The 24,313-nt window shown below is 41.2% G+C and overlaps 1 protein-coding gene across 1 annotated transcript in view; it reads right to left on the bottom strand.

Annotated features, from left to right (window-relative positions):
- Window positions 1–19,448, bottom strand: part of LOC149256052 (origin of replication complex subunit 3-like) — a 437,168-nt gene extending 417,720 nt beyond the window's left edge. The window contains exons 1-5 of the mRNA XM_089460652.1: window positions 19,159–19,448; window positions 18,861–19,082; window positions 1,523–1,697; window positions 1,109–1,278; window positions 801–931 (exon numbers count right to left, since the gene is read on the bottom strand). Of these exons, the coding sequence (XP_089316778.1) occupies window positions 801–931; window positions 1,109–1,278; window positions 1,523–1,697; window positions 18,861–19,082; window positions 19,159–19,230 (770 nt within the window). The 5' untranslated portion in view covers window positions 19,231–19,448. The remainder of the gene's footprint in view (window positions 1–800; window positions 932–1,108; window positions 1,279–1,522; window positions 1,698–18,860; window positions 19,083–19,158) is intronic.
- Between the last annotated feature and the right edge of the window lie 4,865 nt (window positions 19,449–24,313).

Genomic DNA, 24,313 nt, shown 5'->3' on the forward strand with positions numbered 1-24,313 from the left:
AAAAAAATAGGGCCAAAGTAAATAAGTCAAACGACCGAGAGGAAAATTTTAACAGGCCAAAAAAAAATCAAGGTGGCAAGATTTTTAAATAAATGAATAAAAAAACAAGAAAAGGGTGATTTTGGGGAGCTGACAAGTCTGACAGCCCACCCAGCCACCAGAGCAACCGACAGCAACTAGACCGGCCAACCCGCAAAGGGAACAATAGCTAGTCGGGCATAGACACACAAATGACACAGCTTAACCGACGCAGCAGCAGCAGCAGCCAGCCGCACCCAAAGAGATCATCCCAACAGCTCGGCCGATTCGAGAATAGATTGTCGGGGGACATGAAGGCAGCCAAGAGATCAGTGCAAGGAAGCCGCTAAGAGAGGGATTTTCCACTAGGGACGACAAGTCCAACACAAACGAAATGCAGAGCCGGCAGAGGACAAAAAGGGCTTAGCCGACTGCCAACAAATAGACGACGAATGCAAGGAGGCCCTCATATTTTTAATGAATAACAAAAATAAATGATACATGACCAGATAACAGATTCAACTGATTGTCAATTGGGTTTATCTCAGATGGTTGGGAGGAATGATTGGTATCCTCCCCACCCAAGTTCAATTCCCAGGGGTGACATGTTGAGCTCTTATCACGTATATTGTTTAATGGTTTCAAGCATTTTCTGAATAGTCCCAAGCGGACAGAACAATGTAAATTACCCTAGTGGAATATAAAGATATTTCGACAATGAAAAACAAATTCAACTGATAAACTCAATTCACATTTAAGCTTTGTAAATCTTAGTGAAATACCTTAGCAGATTGATAAATTCAGCTAGCACAGAGCTGTGACAGCGCTCTACATCCTCAATTATAATGACAACCGGATCCTTCCTATTAGCTGGCTCATGATGCCAAGATGCCAAAATTTCCATATCTGGTGTCTATGTCAAATATAATAAGAGCTTGTCAAAAAATCGAAGGAATAACATTTTTAAAATTCCACTTCACAAAGATAAGAAAGATAATGCTTACCATAACAAATGTCAATAAAAATTTAAGATTCCAATCCATGTAGGATTTCAAAGGAAATCAACATAAATGGGAAATGACAAACTTACATCAGGGCTGATCTTAACTATCTGTCTCAGTAAGCTGTGAACACAACCCCCAAGGCCAGCCTTTAATGAAATTTCTTGGGGTGTCATGTTAGCAACATGACAATTATGACATTTCATATATGAACCAAGTTCTCCAAAAGTACTCCGGTCATCTACAAACTCCACATTCCCTATGGAAGACATGCCACAAATCACTAACAAGAAGCACAAAAGAAAATAATCCTAAAACATGTCTTAGTGAACCTTTGTAACATATCATAAAGTATTCAGTCCATAAATCGGCAAAATGAAAATAAAACATCTTGACAAGAGCTTACAAACCAACATGAAAACCTAATGACTATCTGCACAGCTGACAAATTCCAACAGTGTAAGGAGGCATTTGGCAAAGAAAAATGATTAGTAAGAACTTACTGATGAACAGCAAAGCAGTGGCAAGCTGCTTGACAACAGGAGACTTTGGCATTATATTTGTGCTTTTATCATCCAAAGAACAGTGCAACTTAGATCGCAGATCTGCATAGTGTGAGTTGTGGATCCATCGATGGATTTCTTCAAATGTAGATATATCTAGCTCCAAAAGGACATCCTGAAAAGATGTGTCATTAATTCTTCGATTGCAAATACATCATTAAAATTTCAAATCCACTCACAGGAAAAAGAACATCCTGAACTGGCTCAAAACTTATCCCGTACTGCATTAAACAAGTAGTCAAATATCTAATTTTTCAAATCACATATGGAAATGATTAGCTTCATCAAATCCTAAAGACAATGAAAAAACGAAGCAGTGGCTCGATGAGAGCGTAAGGTCTTTGTGAAATCTAGTACACTCTACTACATTTGTATGCTTGATCTCTTGTGTTTGCATTCTTGTGGATAATTATCTGCATTGTTATTACTCTGTTCATATCAATTGGCATCAAAACCTTAGAATTAGGGCTTTTCAGAGTTTTGAAAATCCTGCCTCCTTATGACCTTTCCAGCCCAGACTCCTCCTTCAACCCTCAGCTCCAAGCAATTTGAATTATTTACAAGTGCATGAAATTGCAAAACACCCATCACCACTCAAACTTTTCTTAAATATTTTCCATTTTTTTCTGCAAATTTCTGTAGTCAAAAGTCATCTCTATTCACAACCCTCAGTACCACAAATGTTCACATGTTGTATGAGTTCTAGCACACCCATTCTACGCATTTCTAGGCAGCAACCAATATTGTTGATAAAACTTGTGGTAGACACCATACTCCAGTTTTCATGCCTAAAAAGTCCTGACCACCACTGTCAATTGTAGTTTGCTATTTTACTTTCCAAATTTGCATCAATCGTCTTTCTATATGGCATCATGACTTCCTATAATTCTTGTAGAGTCTCAGAAGGTTCTCAAGATTCCACCCTCGTTCAACTCTTAATGGAACAGATGCAGGAGCAACAACATTAGAATCAACTATTAATAGAAATGCTTACCATCCAACAACAACAAAATGAGCAACCAAACCTCCAATGCCAAAAACAACAAGAACTATAGAGCAAAATAATGCAGGATACGACGGCCATGTTTCAACAACTAATGACCACCCTATAGTGGCAACCACCATTGCAATAACCTAATATACCCATGAGTATCCCCATTGTCCAACAACCCTTCATGTTGGATACCAAGCTTTGCATCCCCAAATTTGACAAAACCCAAAAGGGGGACAAGCTCTACTCTTGGTTGCATAGTATGAGGACATATTCCAACAACTAGAGACCACCAAACAACAAAATCCCAATACACCCACGAGTGTCACCATTGTTGATTTCCATTGTGAAAATTTGACTAAGCCCAAAAGGGGGCGAGCTAAACCCGTGGCTACATAGTTTGGGGACCATATTCCAACAAATGGTGATCACCCAACAACAGAAGCCCAACAAGTCCATTAGTAACCTTATTGTGGATACTTCAAGTTGGACACAAAGCTTTCCATCCCCAAAGCTGATGAAGCGTTCAATGGGAACAAGATCAGCTCTTAGCTTTGGACTTTGGAAGCCCTAATTCAAGACCTCGCCTAGTTTGGCAAGCCGCAAAAGCAAATAAGATTCTAGTTATGGAGGTAGGGATGGAGAAGCAGGGACTCACTTGTTGGCAAACATATGCCCAACATCTCACAACCCTAAACCAACCTTCAAATGGCACTTGGGTTGACTTCAAGGTTGTCGTCTACAAGCAGATATATTCATTATGATATATTGATGCAATGCTAGCAAAGTGGCCAAAACTCAAAGAAATTCCTAGATAAACCATCAAGCAATTCATTGAGACCTTGAACAAATAGCCATCAAACTTGAGGCTAAGGATCCTAAAGATACCCCTCACATTAAGTTTATCTTTGGTTTTGCTTCCCTGCATCCAAACAGAGCTAAAACTTGTCCCAATTTCTTCAATTACCACACCTTCCAACAAGCTATATTGTCTAAGGCTAATCAATCCACTAAAAAATCTGCACATCTTTGTTAAAAAAAGCAGCTTTCTTCCCCTTCACTCACAACCTCTCTCGACTCCAATCAAGAGACAGCCAATCCCACCAAACAAGGATAGAAAAAATAACGCCCCTATCACTAGTGGTATGGTCATTCCAATGATTAATGTCACACCTTGCAAGCCAAACGTTCAAGGTACTCCTTGCTAAACTACTACAGGTAATCGAAGACCTTGACAATAACAATATAAAGATCCCAATTTCAATGATCCCAACCCATCCAACCTTCCATTGTTCCTCATGACCAGCAACTCTACAAACCACAAGAGGGAAGTTCAGTTAACTCGCAATTTTAAAATCGGGCAAAAACTCAAACCATTAATCATGGACAATGGCAACAAAAAGGACCTAAATTCTCGATACTTGCTGACTCACTCCATCTCCCTACCACACCACATCCACAAATGCATCATCTTAAATGGGTCAAGAAAGCAAGTTCACCAAAACCTATGACATGCATTCTTTTCAGAACCAATCGACCTAAACCAGAAATAGACAATTCAAACTGATTTGGGGGGTTTCTGATAAACCAAATTGGGTTTGACCAGTTCTATACCAGTCAATACTAGTTTTGACCTATTATTGGAGCTGATTTGGAGTAGTTGTCACGTTGATTAGGGTACAGATTCGGAGCCTGTGAAGGTATGTAGAATTCTTCTTGTAACATTTATTCTCGTAAGAGTAAATTTGCTAATTTTTTTCTAGAAATTAAGGGAATGCTTTATTTATAGATTTGCTTTTATCAATAGATAAGATTTATTAATGTCTAACAAATGACCACTAAAGTAGATCAATGGGACTACAAGTACAATGACGTAATTACAAAGAAAGAGCACCAAAACAGCTCCTATAAAAAGCAAGATATAGAAAGTCAAGCATCAATCTAAGTTAAAGACTAGGAAACCTAACAATAGGGATGGATCCAATAACTTGAATGCAAATAATGATGCAGGCACGGCATATTCAATTAGATCCATCCCTCCTAACATATGATGCCGAATGGATGAAACTCAATATAGAAAGTTGTATGGGAGAAGCACTGTGTTGATTTGGGGTAGCATCGGATGTGCTCTAGCCATGAAAATTGGAGGAGAGGCTAAAGCACATGAGATCTCCAAGACCCGGAAATGGTTTGGGCAGATTTTAACCGGTTTGGGAGATATTAATTTAATTAATATTTTTAATGGAGTTCCTAAGTCTAAACTTAGGAAAGATAAAATATTAATGGCTATTAATATAACACTGGGTTAGAAGCGTCCAAAAGTCATGGATCAAGCCAAATCTAATCTTAGCCGTTGATTAGAGATTTAATCTCCGTCGTTGATGGACCAACGAGAAAAGTATAAGAAGAGGCTTGAGGGTCAATTGGAAGACACACTAAGGTAGACAAGTCAGTTCGATTTCTGGAACGAAGTTAACTGAGAAATTCGAACTAGTGGTCTGGAGAGCAACAAGAGGCAGCAAGTACGGAACAGAGAGTCGGGAGCAGCACCAGAAGACCAGCGCAAAGGTTGGAGAGGCAGACGCAGAGGCAGCAGCAGACTGCGTAGTCACTGGAGGGCCTACGTGGGTGACGCAGAGAGGCCCAGTGCTAACGCAGAGAGGCAGGGGCTAATGCAGAGTGTCTAGGAGCTACGCAGAGGTCAGCCAGGCTGACGTTGAGACTGGGAGAAGTGCTGGAGAATTTTTCTCTCTGTTGGGTAAGCCAGTTTGGCACCTTGTTGTACTGAAGAATTGCTGAATAATAAAATCCTCCCTTGTTGCACCGGTTTTCCCACATTGGGTTTTTCCGGGGACTGTTGTCCAAAATATTTGTGTCGATGTGTTGATTCTTGTGCATGTGTTTGTTTCTGTATTATGGTGTGATATCTGTAGCAAAATTTATTTTAATGTTTATTGAAGGAATTTCATAAATAACTTATTGGAAAATAAGTAGGTAAAGTAAATCAATTGTTGCAATGATAGAATTTTCACATGGTATTAGAGGAAGTAATCAAAGACAGGAAGGGAAAATCAATTATGGGTCAAGACCATGATGCAAAGGCATCTACGTTAGGAGACTCAGACAGATTTTCAGAAAATTGCACAAGAGAAAGTGATTTCAATTTCTCTATGTTGGCTTCTAGGCTGGAAGAAGTGGCTTGTATGACTAGTTCTGCATCATCAGAGGTATGGTATATAGACAGTGGAGCCTCTTGGCATATGACGGGAATCCGAGAATGTTTCTCAGATTATCGAGAGGAGAAGATGAACTTTCAGATCACCATGGGGAACAAAGCAAAGTGTACTCCAGCAAGGAGGGGTACCATAGTTTTTCAAAGAAAATCAGGAGAGCGGTTTCATGTTACCAATGTGTTGCATGTACTAGGATTGGGGATGAACTTACTTTCCGTGTCGCAACTTCAAGGCAAAGGTTATGACGTCTTCTTCATCAAGGAGAAATTATACGTCAAACACCCGAGCTGGAAAAAGAAAGTGCAAATTGGGATCAAAAGTAACAGTTTGTATAGATTACAACTAGAATCACCAATGGCACTAATAGGCAGTCATGGAGACAAAGATTTGAACAAATTATGGCACAGAAGAATGGGACATTTGCACCATGGGGCTCTGAGAATTCTTAGGAGCACTGTAACAGGAGTTTCGGATCTTAGTACAGAATGAGATGATGTACGCAGAGGATGTGCTCTAGAAAAGCATGTCAAAGTAGCATTTCCTAGAAGTAAAAACAGGGCCAAGAGAGTACTAGGATTGGTACACTCAGATATCTGCGGACCTATGTCCAGTAAATCTCTTAGTAGTGCCGAGTACTTTCTTACCTTCATTGATGACCACTCAAGGAAAACTTGGATTTATTTTCTGAAAACCAAGGACGAGGTTTTATGTCGCTTCAAAGAGTTCAAGGCTCTGGTGGAATGTCTGACTGGGAAGAAAATAAAAGTTTTGCGCTCAGATAATGGTGGAGAGTGTGTCGATAAAGACTTCACTGATTTTTACGCTAAGGAGGGCATCAGAAGAGAGTGGACAGCTCCTTACAATCCAGAGCAGAATGGAGTAGCAGAAAGGAAGAACAGGACTATTGTAGAAGCAGCTAGGGCCAAAATTCCTATGGACGGAAGCATGCAACACAGCAGTCTATGTTCAGAACAGAACTCCTCATTGGGCCTTGGGCAAGATTACTCCAGCGAAAGAAGCCAGTCATTTCAGGATATTTGGGAGTCTAGCATATAGCCGCATACCCGAGGAAAAGAGGAAAAAGTTGGATCAAACTGCAGAAAAGGGGTATCTAGTGGGATATAGCGAGAACGCTAAGGCATACAGAATCCATCTTCTAGGGAACAGGAAGGTAGTGGTTCGACAAGATGTGAAGTTCATGGAGGACAGGGCTTTCAGAAAATCTCATGAAATGCCTTCCAAGGAGCAGTCAAAAAAGGAGTTGTTGATTAAACCTCTTCAACCAACGGAAGAAAAGAATTCTTCCTCGGGTCAGGAAGATTCACAGGATGAGGAGGAGCTAACAGAAGCCCCTACTGGCAAAAGAAGAACTAGCAGGGAACTTCGTCAGATTCTGCGAGATGCAGAGGACTTCATCGGTGCACCAATAAACAATAAGAGGGAGCGAAAACAACCAGATAGATATCAAGCATTAGTAGCTCAAGATGGGGAGCCTGCCAATTTCCAAAAGGCAGCTCAACATCAGGTTTGGCTAGATGCGATGGTAGAGGAGTACAACTCCTTAATGGTGAACGGTGTCTAGGAGGTAGTGCCAAGGCCTCAAGACAGATCAGTGGTAGGTTCGAGATGGATCTACAAGATCAGATACGCTGCAGACGGTAGTGTAGAGAAATATAAAGCCAAGTTTGTGGCTAAGGGGTATGCTCAGAAGGAAGGAATTGACTACGAAGATACCTTCGCCCCGGTAGCCATGTATACATCTATTAGAACCGTGATATCTCTTGCAGCACAGATGGGGTAGGAGATTCATCAGATGGATGTCAAAACATCATTTTTGAATGGGGTGATAGAAGAAGAGGTATACATTGAACAACCAGAGGGATTTCAGACACATGAGAAGAAGTCTCATCTATGCAAGTTGAAGAAAGCCTTGTATGGGCTGAAACAAGCAACTAGAGCATGGTATGGTCGAATCGATGGCTACTTGCAAAAGATGGGATTTGTCAAGAGTGACACAGATCCAAATCTCTACTATGTAGTTGTAGAGAATAAGCCGCTAATCTTAGTATTGTATGCGGATGATCTCTTTTTGACAAGATCATCTAGGCTCATTGGGGACTGCAAGAAGAATCTAGCCATAGAATTTGATATGAAGGATTTGGGACGAATGCATTATTTCCTAGGGTTGGAAGTTTAGCAGCAAAAGGGAGAGATCTTCCTTGGGCAAGGGAGATATGCTACAAAAATCCTGAAGAGATTCAAGATGGAGGACTGTAGACCCATGGCTACTCCAATGATCACCAACTGGAAGACGACTGATGCATCAGAAGACAAGGACGTTGATCCCACCTTATACAGACAACTCATAGGGTCCCTAATGTATCTGATCAATACCAGGCCAGACATTTGCTACGCTGTCAACACCCTCAGTCAGTTCATGGTGGAACCAAAGAGGGCGCACTGGGCAGCGGCCAAACATGTTCTTAGATATTTACAAGGAACAGTCGATTATGGACTCTTGTACACCAGGAGTAAGGATATCAGATTGAGTGGATTTACTGATGCAGATTGGGCAGGAAGTTCAATGGATCGGAAAAGTACCTCCGAGTACTGTTTCAACATTGGATCAGGAATGACCTCCTAGTGCAGTAGGAAATAGAAGTCCATGGCTCTGAGCTCATCTGAGGCAAACTATATGGCGGCAAGCACAGCTTCGTGTGAGGCCATATGGCTCAAAAAACTGTTTGTGAACCTATTCCGAAGAAAAATGGAGGCGACCAGGATCATGTGCAATAATAAGAGTTGCATCAAGCTCTCTGAGAATCTAGTGTTTCATGATCAGTCAGAGCATATTCATATACGGTGTCACTTTGTCAGAGACTGTGTCCAACGAGGAGCTGTACAGTTGAGCTACACTCCTACAGGAGAACAGGTGGCAGACATCCTCACCAAGGCCCTTAGAAGAACAAAGTTTGATTATTTCAGGGAAAAGATGGGGATGATAAAGAATCCATTTCAGTAGCAGAAATGGGGGTGATGTTGTAGTGCGATAGCAGTCAGCAGTAGCATGGTGCAACGTGGCAGAGGGAGTTGCAGTGCAGATGCAGTGTTGGAAGAAAGGACCAGCAACAGCACGGATGCAGAGGGAGTTGTCGTACAGATGCAACAGTGGCAGTGATAAGACCATGGGCAGCAGTACAGGATGCAACAGTACAGAGGATGTTGGGTAGGGAGGCCTAGCATCAGCACAGGGAGCGATGCTGGATGATCAGGGTGATACTCAATGAGGAGTATTACTAGAGCACAGTCCTTGCTAAGAGGGAGTGTTGATTTGGGGTAGCATCGAATGTGCTCTAGCCATGAAAATTGGTGGAGAGGCTAAAGCACATGAGATCTCCAAGACCCATAAATGGTTTGGGCAGATTCTAACCAGTTTGGGAGATATTAAAATAATTAATATTTTTAATGGAGTTCCTAAGTCTAAACTTAGGAAAAATAAAATATCAATAGATATTAATATAAAACTAGGTTAAAAGGGTCCAAAAGTCATGGATCAAGCCAAACCTAATCTTAGCCGTTGATTAGAGATTTAATCTTGGCCGTTGATGGACCAACGAGAAAAGTATAAGAAGCTTGAGGCTCGATGTGTTGATTCTTGTGCATGTGTTTGTTTCTGCATTATGGTGTGATATCTGCAGCAGAATTTATTTTAATGTTTATTGAAGGAATTTCATAAATAACTTATTGGAAAATAAGTAGGTAAAGTAAATCAATTGTTGCAGCGATAGAATTTTCACACACTAGGAGATGACCTGGACTACACTATGTGTCATTGTCTAGAAGAGGTAACCCATACACTAGGCTCTAACCCATACACTAGGCTCTAGATAATCTCATCCAATTACAACCATGAGATCTAGACTAGCATTGTCACTAAGATATTTGTGATGTAGGGATGGTCCCTCAAGTGAAGAATGACATGGAGCCAAAAGCAATGCTACTATTGGTCTATATCTTGGTGCCCCTAGCTAATGAGTACATTGGGAAAAAAGAAGAGATCATCTAGGTGGAAGTTGGCATAGGAGGAGCTTGAAGAGCATGGTAGTGGAACCTAAGGTCCTCCTACATCTACCTAAAGAAACTAAAGAGGATTTGGGGCCCCCTACAAAGATAATGGAACCACATTAGATTCACTTAGTAGACAAGGCAATGAAAAGTGAAGTGCTCCTTTGTCTCGACCTCTCGAAGATGGCATAACAAACAAATCTTGTCTACCCAATCAATCTAGTGATCTATCTCTGTCCAAAGTCCATGGGAACCCACTCATAATTGACCCGAAGAGTGTACGAAGAGACTGCACCCAATGATGAAATGTGTATAGAGATTGGATAATGAGTCTGCCCCTCACCTCCATGAAGTGCTCAACATAGAAAGCCATATTCGAAAACATCCCACCATTTGGGATTGTCCAAGTGACCTATACAAACTCCCTATAAATATCATCACAAGTAATCATGCTCAACTCCTCCCTAATCAATAAGAGATGACTAGGAGCATCCAAACTTCAAAGAGTATCAAAAAGGAGAGAGACAATCCATCAAACTACCCATTAACTCCAAGAAAAATGAGACCCTTGCAAACCAATATCGAGCCTAACCAAGAGGACTAGCTAAAGCAATGGACTCAATTGAACAATAAGACAAGTACAAATACTAAACCTACCCCTTCACAGAGTTAATTAAACCCAAAGAAAAGGAGCATAGAACCATTATCAAGTGATTGATGGGGAAATGACATGCTATCTTTGTCACAAGAAAATCAATCAAGGGGGCCTTAGAAGCTAAAACAACACTTAGCACATATACCAGGGAATATTATACCTTAAAAGCCTCAACTGAATTAAAAGCCAAAATATAAGCTACTATTGAAGGATACAAAGAAAATAATCCAAGGAAAAGAAAAATGCAACAAGAGAAAAGGAGAAGTGGCAGCGTACATGATAGTGAAAACCTTAGATTTAAAGATGACTCCATCAATCTTGCTAGGGACCCCTTTAGAGTCCCAATGTTCCCTCCATGACAAGAGAGTAATTATGGCACACCCAATCCTAAGAGATAAAGAGTTGAATCCATCTCTATATAATGAGCCACACTTGGTTCTCAATCCACCATTGCTAGCAAATGGAAGAAACAAGAAAAAGAAGTTGATTGGGAATGCATGATTGCACGGTGATATGACACAAATAGATATTTCAATGCTACCTAGTACCAACACCCTTTATTATCAATCAGTGATAGAAATTATAACTTCATGTGCTGCAAGCACCCATAAGTGTTGCAAGAACTCACAAAGATCACGATGTATATAAATGGAAGCAACACACACAAAGCACAAAAGAAGAATAAATATAAACAACCAAACTATTAAACTTTTAAATTGAAAATATTACATATAGGCCTCAATGAAATCTTGTTGTTTACCAAAATAGCACATGGTTCAATGTCCTTCACAAATTACGCATGTCAAACTTAGTCTCAGCAAGGCTTACAAACTAGGTCCATGATGGGTTTCCCCAAGATTCCTTCTTCGCCTTTGTTTTCTTCTTTGTTTGTCTTCTATTATAAGATATCTCTTTTCTTTTTATCTATTGCTATCTATATGATTATATCTCCTATCTTTGTGAATAAATTATGAGAAAATGTCACTGTGTATTGCAAGGTCACCATGTTAACCACTAGAAAGGTGTTGAATCCCTCAAGCTAGGTGAGAAGGGTGGCCCTAGAAGTCTATCAACCAAGCTTATGCTTAAACGTAAATTATTAATGCAACTAGACCTAGAATGCTTACGCAAAGGATTTGAGTGAGTTCTTAGTTTAAGATTGGCTTAATCTTGGGATCCAAGTGTGTATTTGCAGTTAGAGCTCTATGACCAACCCCACCCTTCCCTACTTCAGGATCTAGACATCAACACAAATTGTCGGCTAGATATCCTCCCAAGCAACGTTGCATGAAGCGGGGACATTTTTTGGAAGCGAGGATGCGGAAGCGTCATTTCCCAAAAATCTAGGAAGTGAAGCGTCTCGGAACCGTCTACTATATATATATATTGCATTTATATTAAAAAAAAACATCCAAAATACCAAATTAGTAGTAGAAAACATGAAAACATGCAAATTTTTACATAAATCAAGATAGAAATGACATCCATTGTACATCAATGATTAATTATTCCAGCATCAACCATCTACAATCTAGATTCCTCTTCTCTTGTCTAGCCTTTCCCTCTACTTCATTTCTATAGGCATTTTAGTCAACATTGCCTAATTTTGATCAAACAGCTTAATCCAAGCCTTATAATATGGTAGAGAAAGCTTAACATGCATGATCAATGATTTTGACTTGAGTGAAGGGTACATAATTGCTAAGGCCATGACAAAGGAGTTCAACAATCAATAACACCAACACTGGGGTACATATAGGGCTTGTTGCTCTTGATTAAATGCCAATCACATGCCCTCATACATGATATAATCCAATGAAATGCCACAATCCCATTGATCCTGAAAACTATTAAGTCTGTTGAATTTTGAATGGGATATGAAATTTTATTTTCTCCATATGAAGTCTGATGAGGTTGGAACCACTCTCAAACATCCTGAGTCATTTCATGGTAATGTTAAAAATTTAAGTAAAAGGATGGAAATGAAAGATAAAAGAGAATGTCACTTTTAATTTAAGAATTTAACATTACCATTAGGGAGCATCTAGGAAGCGTCTAGGGAGCCTCCAGGGGCACCTTGGGAGTTCGGAAAATGTAGTTTCTCACAGAACAGTTCGAAATTTCTAAAACAAAAAACAAAAAAAGCCTCGTGGAACCGTCCACCTTCTCTCGGATCATCTCGCGATCCGCGGTGGATACACACCCGAACCTCCATAAATCCGCACCCAATCCTTTCCAGGTCCGCGAATCGGGAAATAGGAATTGCGGATCGGGTAGTGGGAGTCGTGGATTGGGCCCCCACGGATCCAATTTTGCAGGAATCACCAAAAGGAGGAGGAACCGCGAATCCGATTTTCCGATTCGCAGTTCAGCTGAAGGATCGATGACGGATCCGTACAGGACGCGGATCTACCTTTGGATCCTTGGGGGGAACAATTCCTGCAACACTACTCCCAAGCAATGTGTCTCACACACAAAGCCTCAACACTCACGATTATTCCAATCAGTAGCAGATCATTCCCGATCAAACTAATTGGTAACAAATCTCTCTCCTGCAACTAGCATGTTATCAAACCTTTAGAGAGATTTACCTATACAAACACAACCCCAATCAGTAACAGACTTTCAAATGTACATAAGTAAGCACAAACCTCTCAGGCCTTCTAGGCAACTGATGTTGCTTCTCAATTTATCATAGTAGGACTTTCAAAAAATCTCAACAAAAGATTCCTCAAGATTTAGTTGTTTTTATAGCCGTTAATGGTCACACCTAGCTGTTTGGAAGAGTTGCTCTCCCTATTTAACTCACATCTATGATCTGACTCCTCAACTTGTCCTAACGATGAACTACACTAGTTGGTTTGAAACGCGTCGACAAAGGTTTTCTAAATGTGATTTATGCTGAAACTCTTCTTACAAATATTATGGATCATAGAAGCCTCAATTCAAAAGATTCCTCAATTATACATCTTCCTTTCCTACTTCACATGTAGCAACATATTCTACAATCAGATCCTACTTTCCTTATCTCAGTAGCCTTTCAAAGTGCATTCTTCAATTTTCTTCTTTCAAGGTGTTCATTGTGAATATAGTATGCCCTCCCTCTCAACTAGGGAGATTTCTTTTATCCAGGCTCCCTCTTAACTTAGGGAGATCAACTTCTTTTTATGACATTGGAGAATCTTTCATGGCTTCCATCCTTCTTATCAGAGTTATCATGACCATCATCATTCATATAACTTTCTTCATCATGCTTATCATATCAACTTTACTTACGAACATCTTCATCATCTTGAAGATTATGTACCTGCATAACTTAGATAGCAGATACAACCAAGTACATACATATAGAAGCATGAAGTTAACTATATCATAATCATACAATAAAGGGAGCATTAGTCATCAAATACCTACACTTAGTTAGGTTTACAAACAACAAGAAACACATATATGTATACGTCAACTATATGTTAGGATTTTGTCATAAACCCTAGATTTCATCATCAAGACTTTGAGTACCTCAATCAAGATAACAACCTTCATTATATCTAGGGCTTCAATATTTCTTCCAGAGGCATGACATACCCTACTACAATATATTGCAAACCCTAGAAGCATTTCAAACAAATGCATTTAACAACTTTAGCACTCATATGTTAGACTTTCACTAGGATTTAGTGCAAGATCCTAGATTTCATACATGAGCAATCAAAAACCAATCACAGCTCAATTTCAGATTTCAACAATCTTTCATAAATCTTAGATTATCACATTGTCATCATATATTAGAGATTTGAACTTCTACTAAGGTTTAGTTACAAAAACATAGAATTCACAAACATTATCATCCTAGAGAATCAAACATCGACTAGGTCAACAACAAGTAGGTCAAAAATTAGGTCAACACACATCTTTAGGATTTCTTCATCATGGACAAGTATACCATAACATGTGTTAGTCAAACCCAATGACACAAATATCAATATTTAGACATATAACAAACTTGATCAGACTAGGTTTCGATTAGACAAACACACTTATACCTAGGATTTCATTCCTAGGACATTATCTAAAATAAGGGTCTTGCTTAAACACCCTACCAAACCCTAACGATCTAGGGTTTCAATACATAACACAAACAAACCCTAATTTATCAATACTTCAAAGATTTGGGATTTCAAATATCACCATTCAACCCAGAGGATTCCCAGGGCAGCGTGACGCAGCAGTGCGAGAAGCAGGGGAGTGTTGCACCAATGGAGGATGGCACATAGAAGTATGCAATGGTGCGAGATGCATGGAGTAGTTGCAGCAGCGCAGAGGTCAGAGAGGGAGCACTTGTCAGCGACAGAGGGAGTTTTCAGCTTCATGGGTGTCTCTAGCCTGACAAAGATGTCAGAGTTGGGAGATCAGTTACTTACTTCTCAGTAACTGAGTTGCAGTGCAGCAGTTAGTAGTGGCAGTGCTATGGGCAGCACGATGCAGTAGGATGAGAGGGAGTTGCCGTACGGATGCAGCAGTGGCAGTGGCAAGGCCATGGGTAGCAGTATGAGATGCAGCAATGCAGATGATGGGCAACAGGCCTAGCATCAGCACAGGGACCGATGTCGGATGATCAGGGTGATACTTAGTGAGGAGTATTGCTAGAGCACAATCCTCGCTAAGAGGGAGTGTTGATTTGGGGTAGCATCAGATGTGCTCTAGCCACGAAAATTGGTGGAGAGGCTAAGGCACATGAGATCTCCAATACCCAGAAAGGGTTTGGGCAAATTCTAAACAATTTGGGAGATATTAAAATAATTAATATTTTAATGGAGTCCCTAAGTCTAAACTTATAAAAAATAAAATATTAATGTGAATTAATATAAAAATGTGTTTGAATGGTCCAAAAGTCATGGATCAAGCCTGATCTAATCTGAGCCATTGATTAGGGACTTAAATTCAGTTGTTGATTTGTCAACGAGAAAAGTATAAGAGGAGGCTTGAGGGTCACTTGGAAAATATACCAAGAGATCAAGATTTCGACTTTCTGGGGCTAGGTTTGCTGAGAAAGTTGAGAGAGTGATCAGAGTTGCAACTGAGAGGCAGTGAATACAGAAGCAGAGAGGCAGAGATAGTGTCGGGAGGATCAGCGCAGCAGCCGGGAAAGCTGACGCAGAGCGCAGAAGCCGAAACTGTCGGGAAAGCTGACGCAGAGGGCAAAAGCCGAAACTGCCGAGAACAGCCGGAACTGCCAGGAAAGCTGACGCAGAGGGAAGAAGTCGGAACTGTCGAGAATTGCCAAAACAGCCGGGAAAGCTGACGTAGAGGGTAGAAACCGGAACTGTCAGGAACTATCGGAACAGCCAAGAAAGCTGACGCAAAAGGCAAAAGTCGGAACTGTCGGGAACTGCCGAAACAACTAGGAACGCTGACGCAGAGGGCAGAAGCCAGAACTGTCGAAAACAGCCGGAACTACTAGGAACTGCCGGAACAGTCAGGAACTACTAGGAACAGCCGGAACTACTAGGAACTACTAGGAACAGCCGGAACTACTAGGAACTGCCGGAACTACTGTTGATTTGTCAACGAGAAAAGTATAAGAGGAGGCTTGAGGGTCACTTGGAAAATATACCAAGAGATCAAGATTTCGACTTTCTGGGGCTAGGTTTGCTGAGAAAGTTGAGAGAGTGATCAGAGTTGCAACTGAGAGGCAGTGAATACAGAAGTAGAGAGGCAGAGATAGTGTCGGGAGGATCAGCGCAGCAGCCGGGAAAGCTGACGCAGAGCGCAGAAGCCGAAACTGTCGAGAAAGCTGACGCAGAGGGCAAAAGCCGAAACTACCGAGAACAGCCGGAACTGCCAGGAAAGCTGACGCAGAGGGAAGAAGTCGGAACTGTCGAGAATTGCCAAAACAGCCGGGAAAGCTGACGTAGAGGGTAGAAACCGGAACTGTCAGGAACTATCGGAACAGCCAAGAAAGCTGACGCAAAAGGCAAAAGTCGGAACTGTCGGGAACTGCCGAAACAACTAGGAACGCTGACGCAGAGGGCAGAAGCCAGAACTGTCGAAAACAGCCGGAACTACTAGGAACTGCCGGAACAGTCAGGAAAGTTGATGCAAAGGGCAGAAGCCAGAACTGTCGGGAACAGCTGGAACTGTCGGGAACTGTCGGGAAAGCTAATGCAAAGGGCAGAAACCGGAACTACCAGGAACAGTTGGAATTGTCGGGAACTGCCAGAACTATCGGGAAAGCTGACGCAGAGAGCAGAAGAGGCTAACGCGATCCCTATAGACTAACGCTTGGGTTTTTTGTGGGGCAGATTGGAGCTGAGGAGTTGCCGGAGTGCTTATCCGCAGTTTCAGCCAAAACATTTGTCTCAAATTGCGAGGTGCTACTACCAAGATTTTTCTCTGTTGGGTCAGTCGGATTTGGCACCCAGATTGTATTCTGAAACTACTTAATAAATCAAACCCTCAAATAGCTGCACCGGTTTTCCCGCATTGGGTTTTTCTGGGGACATTAGTCCAAAAATAACGGTGTCATTTGTGTGCTTGTTTCTGTTTTCTTCAGTGGATGATCTGTAATGTGTTGAGCATGTACTTGTGTTTATTTTCAGTATTTACTTTGTAAATAACTTATTAATTAATCAAAACAAGTAGGAAGGAATAAATCAGAAAGTACATGAAGGGTTTTTAACAATTAGACTTAGAAATTCCAACAAGGAGGACAGAGTGTTCAGGTACTCATGGGGTCTTGGTCATATGACAAATAATCAAGCAGAGATATATGGTCTCTACAAAGGATTTTTGTTAGCCAAAGAACACCATGTTGACACACTTACAGTTATGGGAGATTCTCTCCTAATCTTGCACCACACTGTCCAAGGCTCCCTCCCAAAGGGGAAATCTATGGAAAACATCATGAAAAGATTTAAGAATCAGGAAAATGGCAAAAGGTATCCCATCCAAAGCATATTTACATGTCCTAAAAGACTTCAATAGAGAAGCAGACAAGTATGCTAACAATAGGTGCAAATTGAAGATAGGTGAATTAGGGGTTAATGGCCAAATCAAGCTTGCCATAATTCCCTAATGGCGGATGAAATCTATTAAAAAAACTCCTTAGTAGTGTTATGTTTTGTAAATTTTGTGTTTTGTTGGGGCAGTTTTGTAAAGTATTCACCTACAAAACTTCTCTTTTTGTTGCTCAAATATATTTTCCACGGGAAAATGATGTATTCCTATTGGCAAGAATAAAACAATTGCGAATTTTTGATGAATTAGCTCAATGTATTTGCTGCAAACTAGACACAAAATTATAACACAAATACTCTTTCCAGTTAAAAATTAAAATAAATAAATAAATTATATATATAGAATGAGTCTACCCAAAAAAAAAAAACCAAGAAGAAAATCAAGCTGAAAATAGAGGTTTTCACAGTTGAAAATCATATTTCTAACGAATTACTTCTGGAAACAACTGTGTAGAATGTAGGAAAAATCCAACGTTGCCTACATAGATAGATATATCTCTCAGGCTACATATATAGATCTATATTTGTACTGTTACACGCATTACACGAATTGGTAATCATTTTTGTAAACCAACACCATTATACAAACTACATAGATAGACATATCTCTAAGGCTACATAGATAGATCTATATTTGTACTGTTACACGCATTACACGGATTGCTACTTGTTTTTGTAAACCAACACCATTATACAAACTACCAAAAATTTGCATGAAGTAAATTTTGGTTTTCACAATATATTAATTTATCAATTGTTGTTGCAAATTCTAACAGTCAGAGATGAAAATATGTCGGCGTTAGGTTCTGTAAAAGCCAAATTTGAAATTAGAAAACACTGTAACAAATGAAATATGCCTCTTAAGTTAGGGTTTGTAAATGTCTAACTATTGGCCACGACAATAGTCAGATATTTTATTTTGAAATCACATCCGCGAATTAATTAACTTCGGCAAAAACTAATAATAACGACAATAATAAACTATCTAAATGAGAGAAGTAAGATCCTTCTGGAGGTTTATAATTGTAATAAACAAAAGTCCTCCAATTTCTTGAGGTGGAAGAATCAAATTTTAACTAATTTATACATCGTTTTCTGTCAATTGCACATTGTATATGTCAAAGAATATCACCAAACAGTTTACCCGGTTTTGTCTTTTGGCTGTACTTAATCATCTGCACAGCCGAAGCTGCTTGGCAAAGTTTACAGGCTGAAGATAGTTTGAAATAAATGTGTGTGTCCATACGCCTAAGATAGCATTTACGATGACAGAATTTAAATTATAACGAAGAGTTAAGGACGAAAAAGACAAATGCACCTTAATAGCAGTCTCGATACGAGACCAGACGTGAGTAAAGGCTTCCATACGCCATTTTCCGTATAAAGCGTGCTCGTCCTTGGAAAACGGCGGCAGGCTATGCAGGGTTTGGCCTTTTCTTCCCGTTCTGAAGTCGAGTTCTGATTTCCTTTTAGGTTTTGAAGGCCGGTCCACTTCAAGGAAATCTCTGACAGAGGATCCCCGCCGCAGAACAAAACATTCCTGCATAAAATCAACTAATCTTAGACTTCTTCTTCCAAATCCCATAATTCTCTAAAGGGAAGAAATGCGACAGTACCTGGAGATGCTTATCGTCGTCACTATCGCACATGGATGAATTAGAGGAGGGGGAGGCATTCGAAGAATCCATCTCTAGTAAAGACGCGTACACAGCTTCGGCTATGTCTCTGCCTGTCGAATGCTTTGTGATACGATTGTCTGTTAATTGAAGACCTTGCAGCAATCTCTGATTTTCCAATCTTTTTGGCGCCAAACAGACATCCACGAATAATACAGGCACACCTTCAACGGTGAGGCGACCAGAGATGAAATTTGAAGTCTTAAAACGAACTCTTCGGTGTCTAAGAGAAGGGCTTAAAACGCTAAAGCAAAAGATTAAAATTAAAATTAACGACCTAAATAAGATTTAAATTAAAAACTAACTCTTTCCGTTTTATATTTTAGCAAAGAAATGCTATCATAATTTATATTTTAAAACAATCATAGAATCAGAATTCTACATAACTCGGATTAAAATTAAAAATAAACACCTAAGTAAGAATTAAAAAGTAAATTTTTTCCATTTTTAAGTTTTGGAAGGAAGGCTATCACAATTTATATTAAAAAAAAAATTGCAGAATCACGATCCCAGACAACATTTTATATTTTATATTTACCATTCTTATAATTAATATTTCACAATATTTTTGGAGAATCAAAATTTTTATATTTATTGTGAAAGCAAATTTTAAGGTGGAGGAGGTAACACATTATTATTTTAATCTATCTCCAAAGGGTCAGTTCAAATGGTCGAGCCCCCTTGTTAAGTACCTCGCTAATGAGGAGGTTACAGAGTGAATTCTTCTTGATGCCCTTGGGGTTAGGCCCTGATTGTAAGGACCTTGGCTACGAGCGCGTTCGGGCGCCGGGCGAAGTCACCGTGCACGGGCGCACGGGCGGGCACGGGTTGCACAACCGGCGGGCGGGTCTACACGACAGGCGGGCGGGTCTGCACGACGGGCGGGTGAGCGCACACGGGCGGGTGAGCACACACGGAGATGCGACGAAACTATGCACGACAAATGCGACGATAAGGGAAAATGCTTAAAATGACTGTGTTGAACCCCCACTTATATGCGATGATTAATGAAGCAAGGCCGACTTGTAAAAGGATTACTTGTGGGCGTGTGGCAATGAACTATGGGGTCGGCCATGGGGCTGGACACCCCTCCAAACTCACGCAGAGTTATGTATAAATAAGGAAAGCCTTGAGCTCATTTGGAACCAACGAACTTGGCATCTCTATCTACGCATTGGACAAGGGGTAAAAAGGGCGCAGAAAAGGTTAGAGTGCGCATAGCTCATGCGCTCCAAGGTGTAAGTGCGCAGATTTACCGGAGGCCATTCGTAGGTCGATCAGAGTGCGGTTTGAGTGTGGAATCATGTAGAATCTAAGGGGGAGTCTTAGGTGTCTCGGGTGAGCACCCTCCTACCGTGTAGGTTGGCATTGATGTTGTAAAAGGTTGTTCTATGCTTTGATTGTAAAATTATTCTAAGTATAGACTTGGAGTTTTGCCAAGTATACTTGATGATGTACTATTGAAGAAAATGTTATAATATATTGTTGGGCAGACTGTTCGGGAGTTGCCCCTCCCTTTATACTTGTTTGCAATTGTTGATGTTCTTGGTTAATTGCATATGGATAATGAATGAGTATGGGCTTCATTAAGTATAAAGGATAAATGCATTTTACTTGGTTGCGAAAAACAAACTAAGTAAGGACAAGTGAATTAGGCGTAGTCCACGAAGGTGAGTATTGGTGAAAAGAAAGCGTTCGGTGGTGCCGCACCTCGCTATAAGCGGTTGAAAGACTACCGCTGGTGTAGGGGCGTGACAGGTGGTATCAGAGCAGTTGATCCGTGTATTGAAGCTGCTACACAACTTCACCGAAGTGAAGTTGGAGCTGTGAACAGGTTCAGGTGTTGAAGCATTGAAGCTGCTACACAACTTGACAGTTGGTATCTGAGCAAGGTTTGCTCGTAAAGGTTTGAAGTTCATAACAGTGGAAAGGGTGCTTGCAGGTGAAGGAAACCGTTTCACACGAAGTGAAACAAGGGTTGGTTCTAGTTGCAGGTGACTTGGTGAAGCTGTTGGATGGTCGAAACTAGATTGCAAAAGAGGAAGAAGTTGTTAGAGATGGCAACTGAATCTCAGGCTGGGTCTAGTCACGTTATGAAGGATACTACTATTGGGTTCATTGAAAAGGTGTTGGAAAAGATGGAGGCTATGGAGACTTCTTGGGATAAGAAGATGGACTTGCTTGCTAAAGAGCAAGAGATCAACTTGAAGACAAAGGAAGAGCTCGAAGAACTCCGAACACAACATGATGAACTCCGAACACAGTATGAGTACACTGATCTTATGTGTACACAACTTGAAGTAAGGGTCAAAGAGGTTGAAGAAGCAAGGGATCAGGGTCTTGCAGAGATCGTGAACTTGAGGAAAACTCTTGACGAAGCCAAGGATGAGATAGCGGTGTTGAAGAAGGCAGTGAGGCATAACTCAGGTGGAGGAGTACCTCATGTGAAGGTCAAGGAACCGGAATCTTATGATGGCACAAGGAATGCAAAGACTCTTGGCAACTTTTTATGGGACATGGAGCAATACTTGGAACGATTGGGTCTATCTGATGATGAGACAAAGGTCAAGGTAGCTGCTCAATTCTTAACAAAGGATGCTAAGATGTGGTGGCGAAGGAGGTTAGATCAGATTGCCAATGGTAGTGCTGATGACATTACTTCGTGGGATGACATGAAGAAGGCTTTGCAGACTCATTTTAGTCCTCAGGATGAAACATGGGAAGCAAGGACGAAGATTAAGTACATAAAGCAGACCGGAAGCCTACAAGCATATCAGCGGGAGTTTGCAAGTGCAACTCTGGAACTTCCTGAGATGGCGGAAAGGGACAAGGTGTTCAACTTCATTAATGGGTTGAAGCCTTAGGCACGCAATGAGGTGAAGAGGCAGAAGATTAGGACACTTGAAGAAGCTTTTGCTGCTGTTGACAGGTTGGTGGAACATTATGATGAGACTTCTGATGATAGGAAGAAGAAGTCCGAGAAACCGAAAGATAAGAAGAAGGAAGATGCTTCGAAATCGGATGATAGTTCGAAGACGAAGAAACCCTTGAAGTGTTGGATATGTGCTGGTCCACATACGGTGAAGAATTGTCCTTCTAAACCAAAGGTGGCTGCTATTGCACAATCTGATACGAAGAATGAAGGTGCTTCTGTGGGGATGATGCAGATACTTGGTGCTTCTGCTACTACGGAGGTGGTCTCTAGGAGGGATCCTGAGAGGAACAGATTGGAGTATGTTCAGATGAAGGTTGGAGATGTTGATATACTCACTATGGTGGATAGTGGGGCTTCTCACAACTTCATGAGTGAAGATACTGCGAGAAGAATTGGGCTGAAGTTTGTACCGGCAAAGGCACAAATGAAGACAGTGAATTCTCCTCCTATGGAGATTCTTGGTATAGCTGAGAGGGTGGACACTACACTTGGTGAATGGACCGGGAAGGTGGACTTCACTATAGTGCGGATTGATGACTATGAGGCTGTATTGGGGATGGAATTCATGAAACAATTTGAGGCTATGGTTGTACCACATTTGAGGAAGCTCTACATTTATGATGGAAGGGAAGATGTACCCATTGGTGTTCCAACCATTGGTGTGACAAGGCCTGATTGTAAATTGGGAGTGATGCAAATGGAAGATAAGGAGAAGGTGAACAAGCGGTTGTCCACTATTGAGGCAAAGCTTGTGGAGCAGTCATTGGTCATTAGATCACTTTCAGATAGCATCTTGGATTTGACAAGAAGGCTAGAGTTGGTGGAGGATGATGATGATGATGATGAGGTGTATGTGAGGCCGGATGTCCAGAAGGAAGACCGAGAGGCATATCTACAAAGGATGGAGATTGAGGATCCTGATAGATGGATTGAGTTGATTAGTGAGGGAGAGCCTTCAGGCTCTACTCCCTCTACATCTTCTTAGATGGATGAAGAAGATGGGGCTCATTGTTAGCTGCTCATGGCAGTGAGTCCTTAAATATGTTTGAGCAGGTATGATTGATGGTGCAGGGATGGCTTGGCATCAAGCATCATGACATGTTGCAGATGGATGGAGTATCCATGGACCTAAGCATGGATTATGGAGATAGATTCTTGATGAGTCAAGGATGTGGCAGATGTTTGAGGAACAACAGATGATGGCATGAGGATGTTCACTCTCATGATTTGAGCGTGACAGTTGGATTAGCTACCTGAAGTGTGCAAAGATGTGTTGGCATTTTGTTGGAGTATCATGACAGAGGTTCGCATGGTGACACATGATGAGTTTGACACGAGATGTTGCAGTGGAGATTGTGGCAAAGGGATCAATGATCATGGATCAAGATGATATCTGATGGAGTACATACCGTAGAGGTGTATACCTTGGTATGGTTGTCTTGGTGGCAGTTAGTCATTAAGGTCTAGCATGATGGAGATGGAATTCTACATATGTTGCAGGGATGTTTGCCTTATGTGGAGGAATTGACATCATGGTTGATTATGATCTTGGTGGAGAGCTACCGGGATGGTATGTTGTCGAGGACGACAACGATTTCAGGTGGAGGAGGATGTAAGGTCCTTGGCTACGGGCGCGTTCGGGCGTCGGGCGAAGTCACTGTGCACGGGCGGGCTCGGGCGCACGCGGGTTGTACAACCGGCGGGCGGGTCTGCACGGCGGGCGGGTCTGCACGACGGGCGGGTGAGCGCACACGGGCGGGTGAGCACACACGGAGATGCGACGAAACTATGCACGACAAATGCGACAATAAGGGAAAACGCTTAAAATGACTAAGTGTTGAACCCCCACTTATATGCGATGATTAATGAAGCAAGGCCGACTTGTAAAAGGATTACTTGTGGGCGTGTGGCAATGAACTATGGGGTCGGCCATGGGGCTGGACACCCCTCCAAACTCACGCAGAGTTATGTATAAATAAGGAAAGCCTTGAGCTCATTTGGAACCAACAAACTTGGCATCTCTATCTACGCATTGGACAAGGGGTAAAAAGGGCGCAGAAAAGGTTGGAGTGCGCATAGCTCATGCGCTCCAAGGTGTAAGTGCGCAGATTTACCGGAGGTCATTCGTAGGTCGATCAGAGTGCGGTTTGAGTGTGGAAT

Source organism: Pinus tabuliformis, chromosome 7, assembly GCF_031772625.1.
Source record: "Pinus tabuliformis cultivar Carrire ecotype Pingquan chromosome 7, CPIR1, whole genome shotgun sequence".
NCBI lineage: Eukaryota > Viridiplantae > Streptophyta > Pinopsida > Pinales > Pinaceae > Pinus > Pinus tabuliformis.